The sequence below is a fragment of the Embiotoca jacksoni genome, unplaced genomic scaffold, assembly GCF_022577435.1.
Source record: "Embiotoca jacksoni isolate LCO1_2020_lvr unplaced genomic scaffold, fEmbJac1.0.p SCAF_10, whole genome shotgun sequence".
Classification (NCBI taxonomy): domain Eukaryota; kingdom Metazoa; phylum Chordata; class Actinopteri; family Embiotocidae; genus Embiotoca; species Embiotoca jacksoni.
This window is the reverse complement of record NW_027185230.1, coordinates 11787952-11810573: the sequence shown is the minus strand read 5'-3', so window position 1 is coordinate 11810573 and position 22622 is coordinate 11787952. Positions and strand designations below refer to the sequence as shown.

The following is a 22622-nucleotide window of genomic DNA, read 5'->3' as shown; positions in this document are numbered from 1 at the left end:
CTACCAGCTTTTATTTTCAAAACCTGGCAAACAATATTAAAGGCGCAGCGTGATGGATTTAGGGGGTCATCTAGTGGTGATGTCGCAGATTAAACCTCCTACAAAAAAACCCACCAAAGTCCCTCTCTAGAGCCAGTGCTTGGTTTGTCCCTTCTGGGCAACTGTAGAAACACGATGTTTGGTCTTGAAGAGCTACATGATTGTTCTCCAAAGTCCGAACAATAAGTTCAGACTCAGGCGCGTCAGGTCAGGAGCAACTACGTGGGTTTTCTTTGACGCTGGCGGGGTTGTGTCACCGTGAATTCGTCCCCCGGGGTCAGACTGTCAACACCGAGTTCTACTGGGACCTTCTGAGGTTCTGTTATGGTTCGGACTTCTTTTCTACTTCGTAGTCTTCAGGTCAGTCTGGGTTTTGTGCTTCCTGTTCCTCTTCCTTTTTTAAATGACTCACCTCTTGTGTCTTGTCTTGTTCTACTTCCTGTCCTTTGTATGATTGTTGACCCCGCCTTGATTAATTTCACCTGTCCCTCGTTGTCCTTCCCTCCTTGCTGTATTTAGTCTGTGTGTGCTTCATCTTCCCTCTTTGTCAGTTTGTTGAAGTTACCTGTCCATTCCTGCGTCTTTTGAAACCTAGGGACCACAAACCGATTCAAAAACTCAGAACTTTTCTTTTTAAATCAGGACCTAAGACATCCCTTAGATTAAATTAGGAACTGTTTATTGATGTTACACTGCAGAGTAGCTGCAGCTGTCTCATTCTGTTAGCATATGTTTATCATCAGGTTTATAACCTTGAGTTTCTTTTATGTCTCTTCTCATGTAAAGCACTTTCTCCTGCCTTGACTCTTCTATGTCCCTCTTCCATTTTTTTTTCTTCCTGTAAATCAGTCGGTAGTTCCTGTTTTGAGACGTGCTTCATAAATAATCTTTGTTTTCTTGTTTGACTTGACGAGGAAAACACCTGTGTTTGCTGCTTTGCGCTGCAGGGGTTAAGAAAAAGCCTTGAGGCCGAGTTTGGTGACCAAGAATGTGCTTCTTTTTTTTTTACATTTTTTTTTTTATTGGCCTGGCACGTCCTGGCTCTGCTCTGCTCTGCTCTGCTCTGCCCTGCTCTGCTCTGGTCTGTCCAGAGTCTGGGGTTTTGGCGCTGGCTCCCGGTCTGGGTGGGTCCAGACTGGTCTGACTGTGTGGTTTAGCAGGGTCAGTAGTTAGCGCAGGGCTGGGGCCGGGGCTGCTGCGGCTTCGGCTTCGGCTCACAGGAACATCTGCTGAAAGTCCAGAATAACGAGTGGATGTAAGGCTGAGCTGTGAGAAGGCTGCAGGACCGACCGCTGACTCAGTGAGTTTGGCAGAACGGCCTCGGTGATGTTATCCACGAAACTACCCGCAGCTTCAGTCAGGGAAACACAAACATAATCTGATTTATTTTGTATTAAGTTTTAATTTTTTTTTTTATCTTTGGCAGTCATTAAATTTGTTGTTGTTTTCCAGGAGAACTTTTAACAGGTAATTTCAGCTAATCGTGTTTAGAAAATAATCTGAATATGATTTACAACCCCATTTCCAAAAACATCGTATGGGGCGCTGTGTGAAATGTAAATACAAACAATGTGTGATGATTTGCAAATCATGTAAACCCATATAGAAGTGAAAATAGACCAAAGACAACATCAGACAAGAATGGGACAACATTTCACTTTCAAAACTCCAGCAACTGGTCTCCTCAGTTTCCAGGCGTGTACAGAGTGTTGTTAAAAGACGAGCAGTGGTAAACATGCTTTTATATTTTTCATAAAACAATAATAATTCTCCATTTCAACATTTGATATGTTGTCTTTTGTCTATTTCAAATTAAATATGGGTTTTTAAATGATTTACAAATCATTGCATTGTGTTTTTATTCAAAATTCACGCAGCATCCCGACTTTTTTGGAAACGGGGTTTGTGTGTAGACGAGATAATCGGATGGTTAATAAATGCTGTTGTGTGTCAATACTGATGGTAAAACATTCATTTGGATCTGTGTGAACAGAGATTCAGACAAAAACACAGAGCCATGTTTTTTTCTTGGGTTTTGGCTCTTTATTAACCAGCAATAATAAGTTAAAGTTATGCTGTTTAAAGGACAAAGTCCCCTCCTGTATCTCTGTTCATCCTGTTAACAGGTGCAGAAATATCACGTAATAAAAAGACAGCGAGCCAACTGACCACAGCAGCACTTCATAAACCACAATTTAACAGGAATCCAACCCACATCCTTGAGCCATTTTTATCCTTTGACCGCATGCTGATAAATGAATAATGACCCTGGGCATTAGAGGTTGTATTTAATCCTATGAAAATGTTGATTTTGCTATAAATCGCACCCCTTCATCCGACTCTAATGCGATCCACGTGTTTCCGAACTGTTCTGTTCGGTTGCTATAATAAACAGAAGAATATTTTCATCGGTGGCATCATTCCAACATCAGCAGAAAAAGCTTTTTTTACTTTTAATAGAGTTCACTGTGGTTTTTGTTTTTGTGAATCAGCTGACAATTTCAACTAGCGCTTATGACCATGAAACTAGGTCGCAGTGACCTTTATCTCTGACCCCAAAATTCTAATCAGTACCTCCTTGGGACCAAGCGAAAGTTTGTGCAAATTTATTTAAAAATTCCCTCGAGGTTTTTCCTGAGCTATCGCATTCACGAGGATGGGATTGACGGGATTACAGTGACCTTTAACCTTTGATGACCAACATCAAATTAGTCTTCGTTCTTGGAACCAAGTGAATGTTTGCACCAAACGTTAAGAAATTCCATCATGGCGTTCTTGAGATATCGTGTTGATGAGAATAGAAACGCACGTACAGCCCACGAACACAACGCTGCCGACTATCACCGTTGTGGAGGAATAAAGACCTCGCAGTGTGTCGCATTGTCTCACCAGAATGATTTGAAATATGAAGTGTTTTCAGTGTCGCCAGAGAATCCCTTCTCATGTTTCTGACCTGTAACCATTATTCATTTTATCTACTTACATTTTCTGGTATTATTTGATTTCAAATGTTCATTTTTTTTTCCTATGGTAAAAATCCTTTGTAACTTTGTTTTGAAAGGTGCTATATTACTAAAGTTGTTAATATTAGTTATAATATGGGTCCCCAGTCCCAAACATTAGTGACGTTGGATCTTCCATCTCGCCCCCGTACCCTCGATCGTCAGACTGCAGCCTTCGCCTGGTCTTTGTTCGATGGGATGGACCCCACAATACTCTCTCTGTGCTCCGCTCTGCATCACAAACACCCGGAGAGAAACACTCCGATGCATTGTTCCCAGCCTGACACTCTCAAACACACATTATGCCAATGAATTCACAATGGAATCCATCCGTGGGACGTTCAGTGTGTGTGTGTGTGTGTGTGTGTGTGTGTGGGTGTGTGTGTGTGTGTGTGTGTGTGTGTGTGTGCGTATGTGCTTGTGTTACTCACGTTGTGGGGACAGAAAGTAGTCCCCCCCACCCTCCAAATGAGCTGAATCATTAAATCTCAGGGTGAAGACTTGGTTTGGGTTAAATCTCCAGTAAATGAATGTAAGTCACTGTATTATTCTCTGAAGTGACGGAAACGCGACAGCGTGCGTGTCGGGTTGGTGATGTAACCGAGTCCAAACAACTGATTATGATCACAGGAAAGTGATACAGACACGTTCAGACAAGAAACTTCCTCTCATTATCTCACGCTGGCCGAGTTTGCAGCTCGGACTTTGATTTGTGTCGCTTCACGATTAACGATTTTAACACAGGGATCCAAATCTGACCCTTCAACAGTCGTAATTGTTCCCACACAAAGTTTTCACTTCATAGTTTGCATGAAACTTTAACATAATCTCCCAAAAATCTTCTGCAAGTAAGAATGTAAATGTCCCACAGAAAAGAAACTGATTCTGTGTTTTTCTTCGACGGCAACAACAACAACAACTTGAGTCTACTATTGATGATGCCGTTCACAATGTTGTTGTTTTTAACCAAAAGGGTTAGCTAACATTACATCTGCATTCAAATATAATCCTAAAACTATTTGATTGAAATAAAACACTTAAAATGATGTAATTAACAAAGAAAACATCAACACAACTTACATACGTAAATATAAAACTACAGTATGTTGATCCCTGTCTGAGCAATGCTGACAAAATGTGGCGCATTGTTGAACCCGTAGACTGCATATGAAAATGGATGTAGTTTCTGAAAAGTGAAGCCAATGCAAAAATGCCTTCAAGTGTAATACCGCTGAGGGCCACTAGGGGCTGGCTCCAATACTCTCCCATTAAAAAAAAAGCATCAGATTTGCTCCTGAAATGCAAAGTCAGTAAATGTTTCCCACAAGTCATAATGGTGTCTTTAGCTAAATTCCCTCCTTCTGATTAATGTTCTGGTGGTTCCTTCTGAAAATAATTTGAGCGTTGATGAAATATTAGGACCCAAAACGAGCTCCAGTGAAGCTACCTGGAAGTCACAGTTAACGTTCTGTGACAAAAGCGACCAAATGAAAACAAATCAATCGTGATGCACAGCAGGAATTTAAAGGAGAGAAAATCCTTTCCCTTGCTGCTGGTTTAAGAAAAAGAGGGGTGGGGGTCTCAAACACACACACACACACACACACACACACACACACACACACACACACACACACACACACACACATTTGTACTTCTATCTCTGTGATTGTAACCTGAACTCCAATCCAATCCAATCCAATCCAAGGCTCCAATCAACAATTACTTTGATGATCAATATAGCTGACTAAGTATCTGAAAAGAAATTGTTTTGCTTTGATGAAAAACTTTTGTCAATGGAGGTGTTGGAGAATTTTCTTAGTTTTTGGGTTTGGAATTTGTTTTTCATTTGGTGTCATTTTTTTCGTCATTTTTTGGTGTGAGAATTCTCTTTGTTTTTTTGTGTCTTTGGAAAATGTTTGTTGTTTTTCGTCATTGAAGAACTTTCATCATATTGCCTTTAAAAAAAAAAAGGGAAAAAAAAGACGACTTAACAATTACAACTTTAGCTGTATGTACTGGTCTGTTTCTTTATGTCTAGGGAAATTATACCACCGGTGGGGGGCCAATAGGGGCCCAACAACAGGTGTTTGCCCTGGGGCCCCCCAGGTGGTCAATTGACCATGCCTGAACCTGACCTTAAACCGAGGCTTTGATTACCATTCAGGAAACTGGCCAGAGCTCAAAAGCCCCCAGATCAATAGGTATCAATAATTCTGAAAAGTATTGATAGTTCATTTCCAAAATGTGATAAAACATTTTTACAACAATAACACTAATAACTCTGCCCTTACCTTAATCCAACCTTACTTTATCGTTCCCGTAATGTGGCTGCGTAAACACACGTATGTCCCCACAACACCGGTAACCCCGGCCCCCTCCCCCCCCCCGCTGCGCGTGGCCACCGTCCCCGGAGGGGAGGTCCCTGCCGGCCGGACGGATCTGGAGGGAACGCGGAGGCAGTGAATCGACAAGCGCGGCTCCGCGTTAACGGAGGTGACGAGGGGTGTGGTCTGAGTGGAGGAAACTCCCACAAGAGGCGTTTCTTTCCCCGGTGAGAGTATATCGGGACAACACCGTCAATGAACGGAGCTTTTCCCACGTTCGTGTCCGGGGGCCGAAGAACCACCTGAGTCACTCCGCCGAGGATTCTATCGTTAGCTAGACCCGCTCGTTCAGATGGTTCCAGGCACAAAGCGAAAGATTTAACCGGAGGAAAAAAAAAAAAAAAAAGACTCAGGTTCCGGCTGCTGTGGAGTTTTTTTTTTTTTTTTAATTTATTTTAATTTTTTTTTCTGTTTAATGAGTTTCACCGGAGCCCTTGAAAAGTCTTCAAGCCGGGTGGTTTGGAAGTCCCTGCGGCTCCAGGCGGACTAGCTAACCTTTGATTCCCCCGGGGGACAGAGCATCGAGCTAACCGCGGATCGACGGTGCAGGTACGGCAGCTCCCCCCCCCCCCCCCCCCCTCAAACCTCAATTTTTTATTTCTTTTACCTCAAGTTTTACTCCTTTTTAAAACGCAATTTTCTTCAGTACCAGCCGAACTCTGAAAGGCTGCAGAGTCTGTCTGAGCTTCTCCGTATTTTACTGTTTAGATCCTAGAAAGAGTGAAAATACTGCGTTGCGTGCACTGTAAAGTACTGCAAAACCAAGTATTTAGTACAAGTACACGCAATTTCTAGTGGTAGTGGTATCCGCTTAAAAGTCCTGAAAAGTAAAAGTACTCGGTGCAGAAAAAACTAAAGCTTCTTTGATGTTTTTTTTCTAAACAAAAGACGAGTAAAAGATGTAAACAAATAGAGAAACGTTTTAAACCTCCTTTTATACATCAGATTATTTTTGCACTATTATTATTATTATGCGTTTATAAATGTGACTTTTGCACGTTTTTCACTGTACACATTACAGTTAAAATTCCTGAATTGAAAATGTTACTCATACTGCAGTAATTCTTTCAAAATGTACTTGAGTTTGTATTTGATAAAACACTAATATTATAGTTATGTGAACACTGCATTAAAAAAAACAAACAAAAAAAAAAACAGCTTCACTTTGATGAACTTTACACTGCAAAAAAAAAACGACAGGATTGAAGTAAAAGTACTTACGAAGTATTATCAACAAAATGCATTTGAAGCATCCAAAGCAAAAGTACTCACATTATTAGATTATTATTCAAATTCTTTACTTAAAAGTACAAACACCAGTAGAAATACTCCATCGCACACACACACACGCACAGTAAAAGTCCTGCGTTTTAAATGTCACGCGAGTAAAAGTATGAGGTAGAAGGAGTATTTACCTCGCCGACATCGACACGCTCTCAAAAATACCATCGTTGCAGCGTGACGGAGTACGTTCACATTACATGAACCTTTTGGAGCTGCAGTGATTGTTTCCGTCGCCGGCTGGTCTGACGATGATTATTTTCTTAACCAGTCGGATCGATTGATTTGTTTATTGCTTGAAAAATAATACTCCACACCTCGGCGTGACGTCTGCGGGTTTGTTTCTTTGCAGCTGAAAACCACCAAAATGATTCCGTCAAGTATCACATCTTCACTTTTGAGAAGCTCGCGGCAGGAAATGTTTGAGATTTTTATTCAGGAAGATCGAAATATTTGCAAATTAGCTTTGAGGTTGTGTTGGATGTCGCATGTTGTTCGTATGACGAAGCGTTGTGACTTTCCTGCAGACTGTGTGTGTGTGTGGGGGGGGGGGGGGAGGTGGTGTGGGGAGGGGAGGTGTTAGATGTTGTTTTTCTGTGCAGTATCACACCGCCTCTCTGAGACTGTCGCAATGATTTCGCACTCATCTCTCACGGCCGAGCTGAAATATGTCGAGTGTGCACGAGGAGTCTGACTCATTTTTTCCCCCACCAACATCCCGAGAAGAAAAAAAAAAAAAAAAAAAACCCCAAAAAAACCCTGCAGCTTCAAAAGCGTCCAAAAAAAATTCGAGTTTACTCTCCGAAACTTCGTGCCCCCCCCCCCCCGTGTCGGCCCGAGAGAGGTTCACGCAGCCTCCGCATCAGCAGTTTTTTTTTTTATTTTTTTTTTCTTTCGTTCCCGTTCGGCGTCGCCTCGTGCCCTCGGGTGGCATCGGGGTGTTGTTGGTGTGCGAGTATGAGAAGTTAATCCGGAGCTGCAGAATCTGGTGGGGAGGTGAGGCCTTCTGGCACGGGAGCTTTGGACAGCTGGAGGCTGGAGGAGGTTGTTTTGTTGTTGTTTTTCTGTCGAAGGCGTGAGGCTCGCATGTGACGGGACGGACGGACGGGAGGAAGACGACTCCGTCCTCCCGTTCCCTCCTTCGTTCGGACCGCAGACCGCGCGTAAAAGTGTTTATGGCTTCTGGGTCGGGGAAAAGAGGAGGCCGACGCCGAAGCGCTCGCGGGTACCGCCGAGTGCCACTAGAGGTCGGCTCCAAAAGGCCTCCGTCGACTCCCGTTCAACTCCTCTCGTGAAATTCGAGGCCCGTACATTTTCTCCACGAGTTATCTCGGTGTCGCTCCGCTTCTTATTCGTGTTCTGGCGGTCCGTCCGAAAACAATCCCGTCGTCGGAGGGAAATTTGGCCTCAATCAATCCGTTTGATCGACAGGCCGGCGGCGCAGTCAGGTTTCTGCTACGAGCGGGCGGGGCACAAAGCCGTCGGGTTTTCCGATCGGATCGGGTCGGATCCGCCGCTCGCCCCTCTCCAGCTCAGACGTGGTTCACTTCTGGCTCTTAAAGTCCCAGCCGGTTCGTGACGTCCCCGTTCACGAACCGACGGGTGACGTCGCCGCCGGTTACCGATCGGTCCACACCTACGGGCGGCCGCGGGTAGCAGCTCCGCGCCGGCGGGAGAGGGCGTCTGCCGGCAGTCGGTTGCGCGGCGCGGCGTGGCCAATTGTGGGGAAACTAAGGAGTCGGCGGCCTGAAGGTCGTCGCAGCCCGACGCGTCCGACCGACCCGTCCCCCGTCCCCCGTCCCCCTCCTCCTCCTCCAATCGACGAAAGCGTCCGCTGGCGTCCGTCCACGCGCGTTTTTAAGCGTATCAATTACGTCGTCGGACGCGCGTGCAGCTTCCTGCGAGCTGAAGGACGGACGCTCGGGTCTGTCGCGCAGAAGACTCTGAGGCGTTCAGAACCAATCGGGATCAGAATCGGCTTTATTGGCCGGGTACGTTTTAACACGGACGAGGAATTCGACTCCGGTTGTAACTTGCTCTCTTCGGTGCGCAAAAATCCAAACCAGACGGACATAAATAGACATATAAAACATAAATAGACACATATACAGCTAAGAAAGAAGCAAATATATATATGACGGCGGTGCAATCTGGATTTATGAGGCTCGTTTAGATGACGAGTTTTACCGTCCTTCATAAATGTTTGTTTTCTCGTAGGAATGTCGGAGGCGACAAGTCGAGAGAGACGCTGGCAAAGATTCTCTCCTTTCTCTATAAAATGTCAACCGGGACCAACAGACAGTGTAATAAAGAAGGTGACCCTCCTACGGGGGGGGGGGGGGAGGCGACAAACAGAAGTGATCTGTGTCTCTCTTTAACTCCAATGCGAGGCGAGCACGCATAGCGTCGTCACGCCTTCGCCCAGACAAATGGTGAATGCGTTTGTTTTTTCAGCAGCGCTCGTGTCCGACGGTGATTTACCGCCACAGAGTCGGGTCTGCCAAATAGTTAGTGGTCGCAGGTGAGCTGCGAAGGGGGGGGGGGGGGGGGGGTCAGAGGTGTCAAAGGTTTATGTGTCCTCATCAGCATGCAGTATGTCTCCTCTGGAGAAACAGCTGCAGGAGCGTGAGCTGCAGTCTCCCGGTGTGTTTTTTGTTGTTGTTTTTTTTTTGGGCTGACGAAACAAACAGTCGAGATGGAGGCCGTGAGACGATTAATGCACACGAGGAATTATGACGGTGGAAAAAAAACAACAACTGCCACCCGTTCAACAACCAGGACACGGGACTTGTTCACCGACTTGATCACAATTAAAGAGACTCCGACGTACCAAAAAAAATTTTAAAATGACTTGTTTTTTTGGCTGTGGGTGAACCAAATTATTCGTGAGCTTTAATCCTTCATTTTTCTGTGGGACTTTTGAACGGGAGTTTTTGTTTTTTTTGTCTGACAAGGCAACTTTGAAAAGGAATTAAACTCTTGAGTTTGAACTTTGCAGAAGTGCTGCAATTTCCTCTGACTCTGACGTGGCAAAACAAATATTTATTGATTGTTTTGCTGTGGGTGGACTGAATTATTCGTGAGATTTATTCCATAGTTTTTCTATGGGAGTTTTTTTTTAGTTTTTTTTTTTTTTTACAAGGAATTAAACTCTTGAGTTTGAACTTTGCAGAAGTGCTTCAATTTCCTCTGAAACAAGGAATTGAATTGAACTCTCGAGTTTGAACTTTGCAGAAATGCTTAAAATTCCTCGACTCTGACGTGCCAAAAAAAAACAACCAAAAAAACATTGTTTTGCTGCGGGTGAACCGAATTATTCGTGAACTTAAATTCTTCCTTTTTCAGTGGGACTTTTGAATGGGAGAATTTTTTTTTTTAAAGAGGCTGGCCTCTTTTACCTTGAAAACGAACAGAACTCTTTTAGTTTGCCGAGGTCTGGGGCTTTTGTCTTGTCGTTTATTGACACGGAGTTGAACATATACTTTTATTTCTCTAAATTTACATGTTGATGATGAAATTACGGAATGTAAAAATTAGCATACGATTTTGGATTATTTATTTATTTATTTATTATTTTATTATTATTATTTTTTTTTTTTCTTTGGTGTTAAATCTCATTTGGAAACAGGAATTGCGAGAGTCCCGTCTTCTCCCGAGTCTCCATCTAACTTGTCTGTCTGTGCTCCCTCCGCAGCGTGTTCGCCTCGTCTGGCCGTCGCAGTGAGTTGATGTATGAGGACGCGATGCGTTCCCCCCGCCGCTTCCTGCTGCTGCTGCCCTGCATCCTGCTGCTGCTGCTGCTGGTTCAGCTCCCCCAGGCTCGGTCCAGACCGGCCACGGAGGACGCAGACACGGGTAAGATACTTCGCAGATGTATTGAGCGTCCGGACGCCACCTTTCAGCAGAGTTTGACCGTTTCGGGAACGTGTCTGAATGTAGTTTTGGGGATTGTTTTCTTTAGGTTATAATAATAAAAAAAATTTAAAAATCACCTATGTGTAAGATTAAATGACAGCCGCATATTATCATCTGAAACTGGATTGAAAAACCACTTTTACTTGCATTTAATTGACTCCAAAACTGAAGGCTGTTCAATTTTCTTTCAGTTGACTGGTTACTTCATTGGCTAACAGGTTCAGTTCTAAAACTGACTTGCAACTAAAAATCGCTTTTTAGTGCTCTGTTGATCGATGAAATAACTGCTGATTTCAAATTGCACTTTTTTTTTTCCAACAAAATTTAGATGTGTAAGCTTTTATGAGTAAAAAAAAAGAAAAAAAGTCCACATGGTCAAAGCCTGCAGATGAGGTGTTGGACTTTGTAGAGATTTAAAGCGGGGTGTCATCGGCGTATTAATGAATGCGTATTCTATAATGGAGGAAAAACTAATAGGCTAATCGCCGGCTTAAACCTGAATCTACAGCATCACTGTTAATTATGTAAGTTATGATTGAGAAGAAAAAAAAAACTGCTCTTGGAATTTGAGAATTGCACTTTGTCCAAATTTGAATGTTCAACCATAACAAAAAAAATTTAATTGAACATAAAACGTGTTTTTGAGCTGATGAAACGCTCATCTTCAGGTTTTTTTTGTTTTTTTTAGTACTAAAACTCTCAAGAATGAAATTTACTGTAATATTTGACAAATAAAAGCCGAAAAATTAATTTTTTTCGATGTTGAAATCTCCAAATATTTGGTTGTTGTTTTTTTTTTTGCCGCAATTTTGCATGATAAATGTAAATTATTAAGGTTAACTGAATTCATTGACATCCAGATGTTTCCATAATGAAGGAAAAACATAGAAGTCATCAGTTTAAAATTGAACTTGCTACATCCTGTTGACACACCGTTAATTATATAAGTTACGACTGAAGTAAGCTTTTTGTGATGCGAAGGTTTGCATTTTGTCCCAACACATTTCGGATATTCAAAACATATTTTTCAATTAATTAATGTACATTTTTCCAGATGTTTTTTTTGGAGGGGGGGAGGCGGTGGAACTTCAAAAACCTCCAAATATTCCGTTTAAAATAACATTTCACAGAAAAGCAGCTGAAACGATTTTCCATTTTCCACCGTTTTTGCTTGAAAACCGAACCTTTTGTGAAAACAGTTGCAGATTATTTGTTATCGTCCTCCGTGTTCCTTCTGCAGGCTGATGTGAAGTTCAGTTCCTGGTATATCTGGTGCGTCAGCCTTTTTTTTTCTTTTCTTTTCTTTTTTTTCTTTTTCTCTCTCGCTGGTGTTTGCAGGCCTTCCCTCCTCTCCTTTTTGTGTTGCGGGCTCTTTCATGTCGGGTCCCAGCTGCAGTCGTTTTGAGTCTCCGCTTTTATATAAAAGCTCATAAAACTTTCCAATGAGTGAATTTCTTTAATAGGAAAGTGACTTTTTCTCTGGGTTTTTTTGGGGCTGTTTTTTTTTTTTTTTTTTTTTTTTTTGGGGGGGGGGGGGGGGGGGTGTTTTCGAGGGCATCTGAAACGAGTTAACAGTGATTTTTTTTTTTTATCGTGGTGTAACCGAGGCTTGGCTCTCGGGGTGCTGGTTATGGTCTGTGTATCCTGTCCAGACACAGTAACCCAGGAACAGATGCACTCAAAGTCTGGCCGCTCAGACTCTCTGTGGGGAATCAGCTCCGCACAAAAAAAACCAAAAAAACACAAGCAAAGCAACAAAAAAACAACAACAAAAACAACTTTTCGAGGCGACGTTCGCGACGTAACTTCCTCGTGTTTTGTCTTTCCAACCATCTGGACTCCAGCTGAGCGACGGCCTATTTGATACTGTTGTTTTTGAGCCTGTAAAATTCTTGTTTTTCTCTGGAGCCACCCCCCCCCAAAAAAAAAAAAAAAAACCACCATCAAATTCAGCCTCCCTGCTCGCAGCCCCGCTTTCATAAACAAAGCCTGCTTTCAATTTCCCACCTCGCTCGGCTCCGTTTCTGAAATCTGTTCCCTTCCCCTTTCGACGACGGGCCCGGCGAGACGGGGAGAATATTCTTCTTGTAAAAAAAACAAAAACAAGAAAGAAAGAAAAAAAGGCGATCCCTCGACCCAGCCCCGTCTTAACTGCTCCTTTTTTTTTTAGAAGCCGTTTGATGTGTTTAACAGTAGCTGCACATTTACCATAATCTGTACTTTTCAGAGCCGCCGCACAGCACTTCACAGATTCCCAGTGGGTTGCGTCTGTGTCTGTTTCGTTAGACGTTTACCGCCGACTCGACAGAAAAACGGTGACGACGAAACGTTTGAACGAGCCGCGAAGGAAGTTCACGGATTCAGTTTTTGTTGATTTTAGTTTGGAAACTGAATCATTGGATGCGGATTTCGTGCCAAATTTTTTTTTCCCAGCGCTTATGTTTTATACTCCTTTACCATCAGATGTGAGCAATAGATAGATGGATAGATACTTAGACGCTTTATTAATCCCACAAGTGGAAATTCTGTCGTTTTTATGATGAAATAAAGAGATTTGTACGAGGTGAATGACTCCCTGTGTTAGTTTGTGTCCAAATCCAGTTTTGTGGGTTTAATCTGAGCGCAAATTAAAGTCGGGATGAGACGACATGAGTTGAGCCTGAGTTTAGTCGTTGCTAAAAAAAAAAAAAAAAATCGACGTGAACGGAGATAGGTCCCGGGTCGGGCTCGCGGTTGTCGCGAGTGCGGGGCGGCTCGTTCCTCAGGGGTCAAAGGTCGATCCGCAAACCGCTCCCGCCGTCTGTTGTTCACGCCGCGTTTGACCTTCTTTTGTAGGCGACGCGCAGCAATCCTCCGAAGACGAAGAGGACGACGAGTCGTCGTCGGAGGAGAACAAACTGTCCAACGAGCTGTCGACGAGCAACGAGAAGCTGCAGCGTGAGTTTCAGGCCCGCCGCTGTCGCTCTCTCTCTCTCTCTCTATCTCTCTCTCTATCTTTCTCTCTATCTCTCTCTTTCTCTATCTCTCTATCTCTTTCTCTCTCTCTCTCTATCTCTTTCTTTCTCTATCTCTCTCTCTCTTTCTCTCTCTCTTTCTCTCTATCCCTCTTTCTCTCTAACTCTCCTTCTTTCTCTCTCTCTCTTTCTCTCTCTCTCTCTCTTTCTCTCTCTCTCCCTCTCTCTCTCTTTCTCTCTTTCTCTTTCTCTCTCCCTCTTTCTCTCTCTCTCTCTCTTTCTCTCTATCTCCCTCTTTCTCTCTCTCTCTGTCTCTCTCTCTCCTTCTCTCTATCTCTCTTTCTCTCTAACTCTCTCTCCTTCTTTCTCTCTCTCTTTCTCTCTCTCTCCCTCTCTCTCTCTCTCTCTCTTTCTCTCTTTCTCTTTCTCTCTCCCTCTTTCTCTCTCCCTCTTTCTCTTTCTCTTTCTCTTTCTCTCTCCCTCTTTCTCTCTCTCTCTTTCTCTCTATCTCCCTCTTTCTCTCTCTCTCTGTCTCTCTCTCTCTCTCTCTCTCTCTCTCTCTCTCTGCCTTTTTGCGTGTAATCGTGTTTTTGTAATCGCTGACCTGGCGTCGTCCTCCTTCCGGCAGCGCGGGCGCCGCAGTGGTTGACGCCCGACAAGATGGAGAAGCAGCTCCACGCCGTTCCCGCCAGCAGGACGGTGAAGTTTCGTTGCCAAGCGATGGGGAACCCGCTTCCCTCGCTGCGCTGGTACAAGAACGGGAAGGAGTTCAGGAAGGACCAACGAATCGGAGGCTTCAAGGTGGGTTTAAAAAAAAACAAAAAAAAACATCAAGTCGGATCAGCTGTTTTCTTTAATCGAGCTTCAACTCATCTCCCGTCTTTATCGGTTTCAGATCAGAGACCACTTGTGGACGCTCATCATGGAGTCGGTGGTTCCGTCCGATAAAGGCAACTACACCTGCGTGGTGGAGAACGAGTACGGCAGCCTCGAACACACCTACCTGCTGGATGTAGTCGGTAAGGAAGTGTGGGAGGGGTGGGGTGGCTATCAACAGTCCAAGATGTGTTTTAAATTGACAAAAAAAATTAAATTCTGTTTTAAAAATTACTCCAAAAATGGATGAACCAACCAGCTGCAACGGTTAAAATAATGATTAGTTTTTAATGGGTTATTCCATCCATCCAGGTTCTGCTGTTTGTCTGAGCTGAAGTTGCATGAATTTTAATGACGCTCATGAGTTACATACAGCTGGAAATGTGATGTAGCCTGTACTGTTTTTTTTTTTTTTTTTACTTTTTTTATCACATTTTCACACTTCGACAGGTATTAAAATAAATTCTTTGTGCTGTTAAAAAGTCGTTAATTTAACAGAATCCATCTTCGGTCGTTTATTCCATCTGCAAATCCTGTTTCCTCTTGAGAAACGGTCGCGGTCACAAGCCTGGACTCCATCAAGTGGTTTTCATTTGTTTTTTATTAGAGCCTGACTGCTGTTTATCTATCACAGAATATATTTTAGCGGTTTTTTTTTTTTGTTGTTGTTTTTTTTCCCTCTCCCTTTCCCTTCTTTGTCGCGCGGTTTTCCCGAAAGTCGTTCACGCGGTTCCTCCTTTCCCCTCTCCCGCCGTCGCAGAGCGTTCTCCCCACAGGCCTATCCTGCAGGCCGGGCTGCCGGCCAATCAGACGGCCGTCGTCGGCAGCTGCGTGGAGTTCGTGTGCCGGGTGTTCAGCGACCCGCAGCCTCACCTCCAGTGGCTCAAACACATCACGGTCAACGGCAGCAGAGAGGGACCGGACGGACACCCCTACGTCCTCGTCCTCAAAGTACGTAGGCGACCGGCGGGGGAAGGGGGGAGGAGGAGGGGGGGGGGGTTGGTTGGTTGGTTTTGAGTCAAAGTTCAAAGTTTAGTCCTTTTCAGTGCCGTTGGTTTTAGTCGACAAAAACAAAACAAACAAAACAAAAAAAAAATCCCCTTTGACGTGTGAATGGTTGAATGTGAAGATGTAAAGATGAAAGATCTGTTATTAAATCAAACCTGGCTTCAGGCCGAGTCATTTCCGTTTAAATTAATGATTTATTCTCTTGTTCTCCGAGCTTCCTTTTTTTTTTTTTTTCTGTGCTAAAATTAAGATCTCCAGATAATCGAATGACGAATCATTGACTAATATTCACTTTTTTTCACTTCTTGCTGTGCTGTAAGTCTGTAAAAACCAGCAGTTTCTACTGAATTCAAACCTTCAGATTTGACTTATTTCCACAGATGCATTTTTTTTAGATTTAACGTCCAGTAAAATAAAGTCTGATCATTCCACCGCTATTCAGTAATTATCTCCTCAGATTCACCGTTTCTTCGTCTATTTTGGCCGCGAAAAAAATTCAGAATCGGAAATATTTCCGCTCCGTTTTCCAGTGTCGGAAATATTTTTCGAATGTTTCGAAACTCTCTGCTCGAAAACCCTGCAAAAATATTTGAGATTTTCTCGAAACTTTTAACCCGGTGACGTTTCGTCTTTGTCTCAGACGGCAGGTTTGAACACGACGGATAAAGAAATGGAGGTTCTGACTCTGAAGAACGTGTCGGTGGATGACGCCGGAGAGTACACCTGCCTGGCGGGGAACTCCATCGGGGTGTCGCACCACTCGGCGTGGCTCACGGTGATCGACGGTACGCCCCCCCCCACCCCCCCCCGGCGGCGCCGCTTCCGCTGACGCGGACGGGAAAAAAATTGTAACGCCCGCCTGCGCTCTGCTTTCTGTCCCCCCAGACCTGCCCCCCGCCCCGCCGCCCTCTCAGACCGACCTGGAGATCTTCATCTACTGCCTCGGCTTCTTCATCATCGTCATCCTCACTGCCACGGCGGTCATCTACCGGTTCTGCTGCGCGCCGAAGAAGAGCGACTTCGGCAGCCAGCTGGCCGTCCAGAAGTTGGCCAAGAGCGTCCCTCTGAGGAGACAGGTGAGGCGGGCCGGGCGAGACGGTCGGGTCGGTTGTCCCCGCTCGTCCTCCAGAACCGAGACGCTCACGTCTCTTCTCTCAGCAGGTGTCGGTGGAGTCCTCGTCCTCCCTGCAGTCCGGGATGTGTTTGATGCGTCCGTCTCGTCTCTCCAGTGCAGCCACCACCATCCTGGCCGGAGTGTCTGAGTACGAACTTCCCTACGACCCCGTGTGGGAGCTTTCTCGTGAGCGGTACGACGGCTTCTCGCCGCTGACGCGATGTCGTTTCTTCTTTGAGCGTCTGGTTTTCTCACCCTCTTTTTTTTAAATTTTTTTTATTCCCTCAGGTTGACTCTGGGGAAGCCTCTGGGCGAAGGCTGCTTCGGTCAGGTGGTTCTGGCCGAGGCCGTCGGGATCGACAGGAACAAACCGACACGCCTCACCAAGGTGGCGGTGAAGATGCTCAAAGGTGATTTTCTGTCATTTATACAAGATGAGTAAAGATTTGACCTTAAGGGCAAACAGCCAGTCCCAAAACCAGTCTATAACCAGTCTTAAAACCAGCCTTAAAACCAGTCTTAAAACCAGTCTATAGCCAGTCTATAACCTGTCTTAAAACTAGTCTAAGTCCAATCTTAAAACCAGCCTCAAAAGCAGTCTTATAAGCAGTCTATAAGCAGTCTTAAAACCAGTCTAAAACTAGTCTAAAACCAGTCTTAAAACCAGTCTAAACCTGTACAGGAAGTAGGATAAATTTCCTGCAGACTGAACTAGTGTCTACAAAGTAGTTGTTTACTGAAGAAAAAAAACTGTCGCACAGTTCATTGATCCGCCGCAGCGCAGAGCCCTATCCTCTCAAACCAGCTGGAATGATTCAATAATCTGAGCCTGAACCGCAAAAGGCCTTCGAAGGTTTAAAAAAAAAAAAAAAAAGTTGACAAAAATGTTCAAAGTGTAAAGAAAAGCCCCCCCCCCCCCTCCACTCGAATAAACAGACAGATTTCCTGCAGACAAGAGTTTTGAGCGTCTCGCAAGTGATTTAGATTTGTGTTGACGAGTCGTCGTCGTCGTTGTGTGCGCAGCGGACGCCACGGAGAAGGACCTGTCCGACCTGATCTCAGAGATGGAGATGATGAAGATGATCGGCAAACACAAGAACATCATCAACCTGCTGGGCGCCTGCACTCAGGACGGTGAGTGCCGCCGCTGTGAACTTCCAGTCAAGCGCTGTGTCGGGGGTGTTCTTGTTCTTCATTTGCATGTGTCTGTTCTGTTCTGTTTTATTCTGTTCTGGGTCACTCTGACCGGGGGAGCAGGTCCTCTGTACGTGGTGGTGGAGTACGCCTCGCAGGGGAATCTGAGGGAGTACCTGCGAGCCCGCCGGCCCGTCGGGTTGGAGTACTGGAGCGGCACGAGGCAGGCGTCGCTGGGCAGCGTGGAGGTCAGGGAGCTGGTGTCTGCCGCCTACCAGGTGGCCCGGGGAATGGCGTACCTCGCCTCCAAGAAGGTGAGCGGGCGGACGACGGACTTCTGTTTCTTTTATTGTGAAAGGAGGAGGAGGAAGAGGAGGAGGAGAAGGGGGGGGGGGATGTGTTGGATGAACTTTACCAACTGCGCTTCTGCTTTGCATGTTTCAGAGTTTAATAATGCAGCGCAATGTCTTATTTCATTTCTTTTAATTTCTTTATATACACATGACCGGGACAGTTGTTGATTATCCCATTTAAAAAAAAAAAAGAGAAAGAAATCTGTAAACGAAAGCAGTCGCCTGATTTTCATCTGTGTTTCCCGGTTCTTAAAAAATGGCAACTCAAGTCATATGGAACATAAGACTAGTAACGATAAATTGTCGTTATATTTACCGACAAAGCAGAAAACGAGGGGCGTCTGCTGTGGTGCCCGTTGCCGCCACCGGGCGGAGCCTCTTCCCGTTTGACGTGGCGGCGTCGAAGAAGCACGGTGCTCCGTGGCAGTCGTGTTGACGAACTCGGCGGCATGAAGCCGTTCAAATTTCTCGGAGCTGTCGGGTTTATTTCTGGTGTTCAATACTTTTTTTGTTTTTTGTCGCACATTAGAGCAGAAAAATTAATAGAAACAGAAGGTTTCTGTTAATTGAAAGACCGTATCGGTTAGCCTGGCTCCGCCCACCTACCGCTTACAGCTTCAGTGTTCGCTGTGATTATAGTCTGCAAAACCGCTGTTCGCGTTAAGGTTTGTTCAGACACTCTGAGGCGCGGACCAATCGGGGAACAGGGGGCGTGGCTCATTGTAATAACCGTTGAAGTCCTTCCGGCAGTGGTGAAGTTGACCTTTTACTGAAAAAAAACGGGGAATTTTTTTTTTGAAATCCTGGAGGGATTGAACAAACAAACTTAAACCCCGCCCTCGTCTTTTTCAGTGTATCCACAGAGACCTGGCCGCCCGGAACGTGCTGGTCACCGAGGACAACGTGATGAAGATCGCCGACTTCGGCCTGGCCCGAGACATCCACCACATCGACTACTACAAGAAGACGACCAACGTAAGACGGACGGGCTCCGACGGTAACGGACTGGTATCGGTAGAACCGGCGGCGAGACGCTGACGTGTTGAATTGCTCCCGCAGGGTCGTTTACCGGTGAAGTGGATGGCGCCGGAAGCTCTATTCGATCGGATCTACACCCACCAGAGCGACGTGTGAGTCCTTAAGTACTTCCTGTTTTATGTGGGGGATCTTGTGTCCTCCTGTGAGACCTCGTTTAACGGCTCGGTCTCGCGTCGGAATAAACGCTCGGGTCTTAGCGGCAGTTTGACGACGTCACCCGTTTGGTTTGTCAACGGCCGTTATGAAGACTTCCAAATTTTGGCGAAAGTCAATGCTCTGGTTTGGAGCAGGAAGTGACCATATTTGGGCGAGTTAGGGGGAGGAGCAAGCGAGGGGATCTGACTCTATCCGATTGGATAACCTGACGATACTACGTCCCGCCCACCGGTAATCGTAACCTTGACTGCACCACAGGCCTGTCAATCAAACAGACCCCTCCCCCCTCCCACACACACACACACACACACACAAAAAAACCAACTACGGCATTTAGTAGCTTATTTTCTAATTAATGACAAGAGTATTTTCAAAAGGACCGCCGGAAAACTACTAAGAAGGAGCGACTTTAGCGAACTACACCGAATTATAACGTAGGGAACGGGAGTCTACGGAGGCTTTTTTTTTTTTTTTTGGAGCCGACCTCTAGTGGCACTCGGTGATATCGCGGCTTTAAGACGCTTCCGCGTCAGCCTCATTTTTCAGAGCCGGAAACTACGTCCACTCTAACATACAGTCCCTCGCAATTACTTCCTCATTTATTTACCTTTATTTTTATTTTATCATGCCGTCGTTTGCGGTGCCGCAGGTGGTCGTTTGGAGTCCTGCTGTGGGAGATCTTCACCCTCGGCGGCTCTCCTTACCCCGGCGTCCCCGTGGAGGAGCTCTTCAAGCTGCTGAAGGAGGGACACCGCATGGAGAAACCGTCGACGTGTCCTCAGGAGCTGTGAGTTCATCCGAACGACCCCGATTTCCCCCAAAAAAAAAAAACTCCGGCGGTCAATTTTCATTACTCGACACTTTGGAACTCCCCCCTCCGTGAACTCTCGCTTCGTGTTTCTCAGGTATCTGACGATGAGAGACTGCTGGCACGCCGTCCCGTCGCATCGACCCACTTTCCAGCAGCTGGTGGAAGATTTAGATCGAACGCTTTCCCTCACGGCTAACGAGGTAAACGCGTTCTTCAGGCTTTTTTTTTGTTTTCATCCCGGGGGGAGGGGAACGCACCGAACCATCCGTCTTCCACTGTTTGTCTATAGATTTCAAAAGGATATTTGCAGACAGTTCGGTGCTAATAATTCACAATAACGACTAGAAAGTGTTCGTTCTGAATCACCTGCTGGTTATATTCAAGTTTTAATAACAAATATAAAAAGTAATATCTTTAAAAAAAAAAAAGAAAATAACTGTTCATGATGTAACTTCCTGTTGTCACATTTTGCTTTTATCAATGCGTCACCGTTTCCTCTTCAGCAGGGTGTAAGACGTTTTTAACCATTTGTGTTGTGATTTATCAATCAGCCCTGTTCGTGAAACCTTTTGATGAATTATTATTATTTTTTTTATGCACAAAATGGAAAAACTAGCATTCAAACAGCTGCCGAGTCATCAAGCTGCGACACATCGATTTATAGTATTTATCCAACAAACCCTCAGCAGAACGTTCCAGAAACAGGAAGTAGTTTTGTTAGTTCAACTGTCCGTCTTTCACATCGTTTCGGGTTTAAGTTTTTTTTTTATATAGTTTTTTTTTCCAATAACATTTTGTCACAGTTCTCGCCTTCATGTGTGAGACATGATTTCGTTTTTTGGTTCACGTTTTTATCGTAAAAATGTTCGTCAAGAAATATTTTTGTTGACGAGATAAACCGCGAACTTTTCAGCAGCGCAAGCTAAGGCTGTTTGTCTTTTTTGGAAATGTTGTGGAACTAAAAGGTTCCTTCAGCTTTTTGTTAACCGTTAAGAGTTTCCCTTAGTGGACGATTTCTTCTGCCGCTCCAAAAAAAAGTAAACGACTTAGTAGTTGTTTTTTTTAAATGACTAAAACGAGTCCCGATTCGAGCGGGGGAGGAGGGAGAAGAAAAAAAAAAGGCGTCCAACAGAACCAGAACCAGCCGGTGGAGGCAGATATTCTCCACCTTCCGGTTCTGGTTCTGTTGGACATTTTATTTTTCCCCCCCCCCTTCCTGTCCCTCACGTGGGAACCGCTGACTTGATGAAAATGCAGGATTTCAGTGACAGCTGGGCAGTTTCTAATAGTCTTGGTTTTACCAGCTGTAACCTGCAAGCCTGCCCGTTTCTGCCTCTTCCTCCTCAGGAGTACCTGGACCTGTCCGCCCCCCTCATCCAGTACTCCTCGATCGGGCCCTCCGGCTCGGTTCAGTCCTGCTCCTCCGCATAATCGTCGGGAGGAGGGAGGAGGGGGACCTCCTCTCCTTCCTGCATCGCCTTTCCTCCCGTTTCCTGTGCGGCGGCGGGCGGGCGGGCGGGCGGCGGCGGCGGCCCCGGACGGAGGGAGCTCAGACGAGCCGCTCCGCTGCAGCCTGATGTGAAGAACATCTGGACTGATCTGGACTTGAGCTGGACTCCCCAGACGGGAAACACGGCGAGTCACTTCCCACCGGGTGAAGAGAACTGTGATGAGACTGCGGACTCCCTGCGCTTGAATAATAACGTGTGAATATTGTAAATAAATAGTTTTGTTATATGGACGACCGAACGGGAAGTGAAAGAGAGAAATCAAGTGGGAACGAGATCAGAACCCCCCTCCCCCAAAAAAAAAAAAAAAAAAAAATCAAAATAATAGTTTTTTACCCTCTGCTGCCTCCTGAATCCCTCTGGAACTTTTTTTGGGGGGTTTTCTTTGTGCGTTCGATTCCTTTCTCGGTTAATTTCCTGGTTCGGTCCTCTGCAGTCAGGTGATGTTGCCAAAGACGACAGCGGTGTTCATGTCTAACGTTGTACTTCTTCCCCCCGGCCGTTACGCAACATGCTCCTACATGAACGTGTAAAAAACAAAAACAAACAAACCGATTAACAGTATTAAAAGGATTTTTTTTTTTCAATTGTTTAATGTGATGCAATTTCATGGGGAAAAAAAACATGCTCTGACCTGATCTAATATTCACATGGTGATCGAGGATAGAAAAACACGTCGGTTAGAATTTTGTTTTGCCGGTTTCCTCAAAATTAAAACAAAACAACAACAGACAAAAAACTGCTGACGCACAAATGCTGTAAAACTGACTGGGAAAAAAAAATAAAAATCCGTTTATTCATTAAATAGAAGCGTCAGCAGCTCGGGATACATCGGAGCCAAGCAGCAACCACCAATGATGTAACCTGTCCGTTTGTAAGCTGCTGTTCTAAAACCTCGAGTTTGGAATTTCAGCCTTTAGCCATCTTGTTGTTTTTTTTAAGCCAGAAGTGACCATATTTGGACCATATTGGGAGGAGCTAGAGGGGGATCTGATTGACACTATGCCGCGCCTACTTGTACCAAAAACCTGACTGCACCCCAAGGC

The 22622-nt window shown here is 45.1% G+C and overlaps 1 protein-coding gene across 3 annotated transcripts; it reads left to right on the top strand.

The window, feature by feature from the left end:
- Nucleotides 1–392: 392 nt before the first annotated feature.
- Nucleotides 393–21577, top strand: fgfr1b (fibroblast growth factor receptor 1b). Of its 3 annotated transcripts, none has more exons than XM_069166887.1 (17): nt 393–399; nt 10404–10564; nt 13460–13561; nt 14207–14379; nt 14474–14597; nt 15215–15405; nt 16103–16247; nt 16348–16538; nt 16624–16769; nt 16865–16986; nt 17600–17710; nt 17834–18024; nt 18916–19038; nt 19123–19193; nt 19907–20044; nt 20163–20268; nt 21416–21577. In XM_069166887.1, exons 2-17 carry the CDS (start codon nt 10438–10440, stop codon nt 21497–21499), a joined length of 2145 nt encoding a protein of 714 aa, XP_069022988.1. In that variant the 5' UTR covers nt 393–399; nt 10404–10437; the 3' UTR covers nt 21500–21577. The 3 variants fall into 3 exon arrangements, with proteins under 3 accessions (XP_069022988.1, XP_069022997.1, XP_069022980.1); XM_069166896.1 differs by lacking the exon at nt 393–399 and adding an exon at nt 5611–5977 and having other exon boundaries at nt 16624–16724; XM_069166879.1 differs by lacking the exon at nt 393–399 and adding an exon at nt 5612–5977.
- Nucleotides 21578–22622: the final 1045 nt, after the last annotated feature.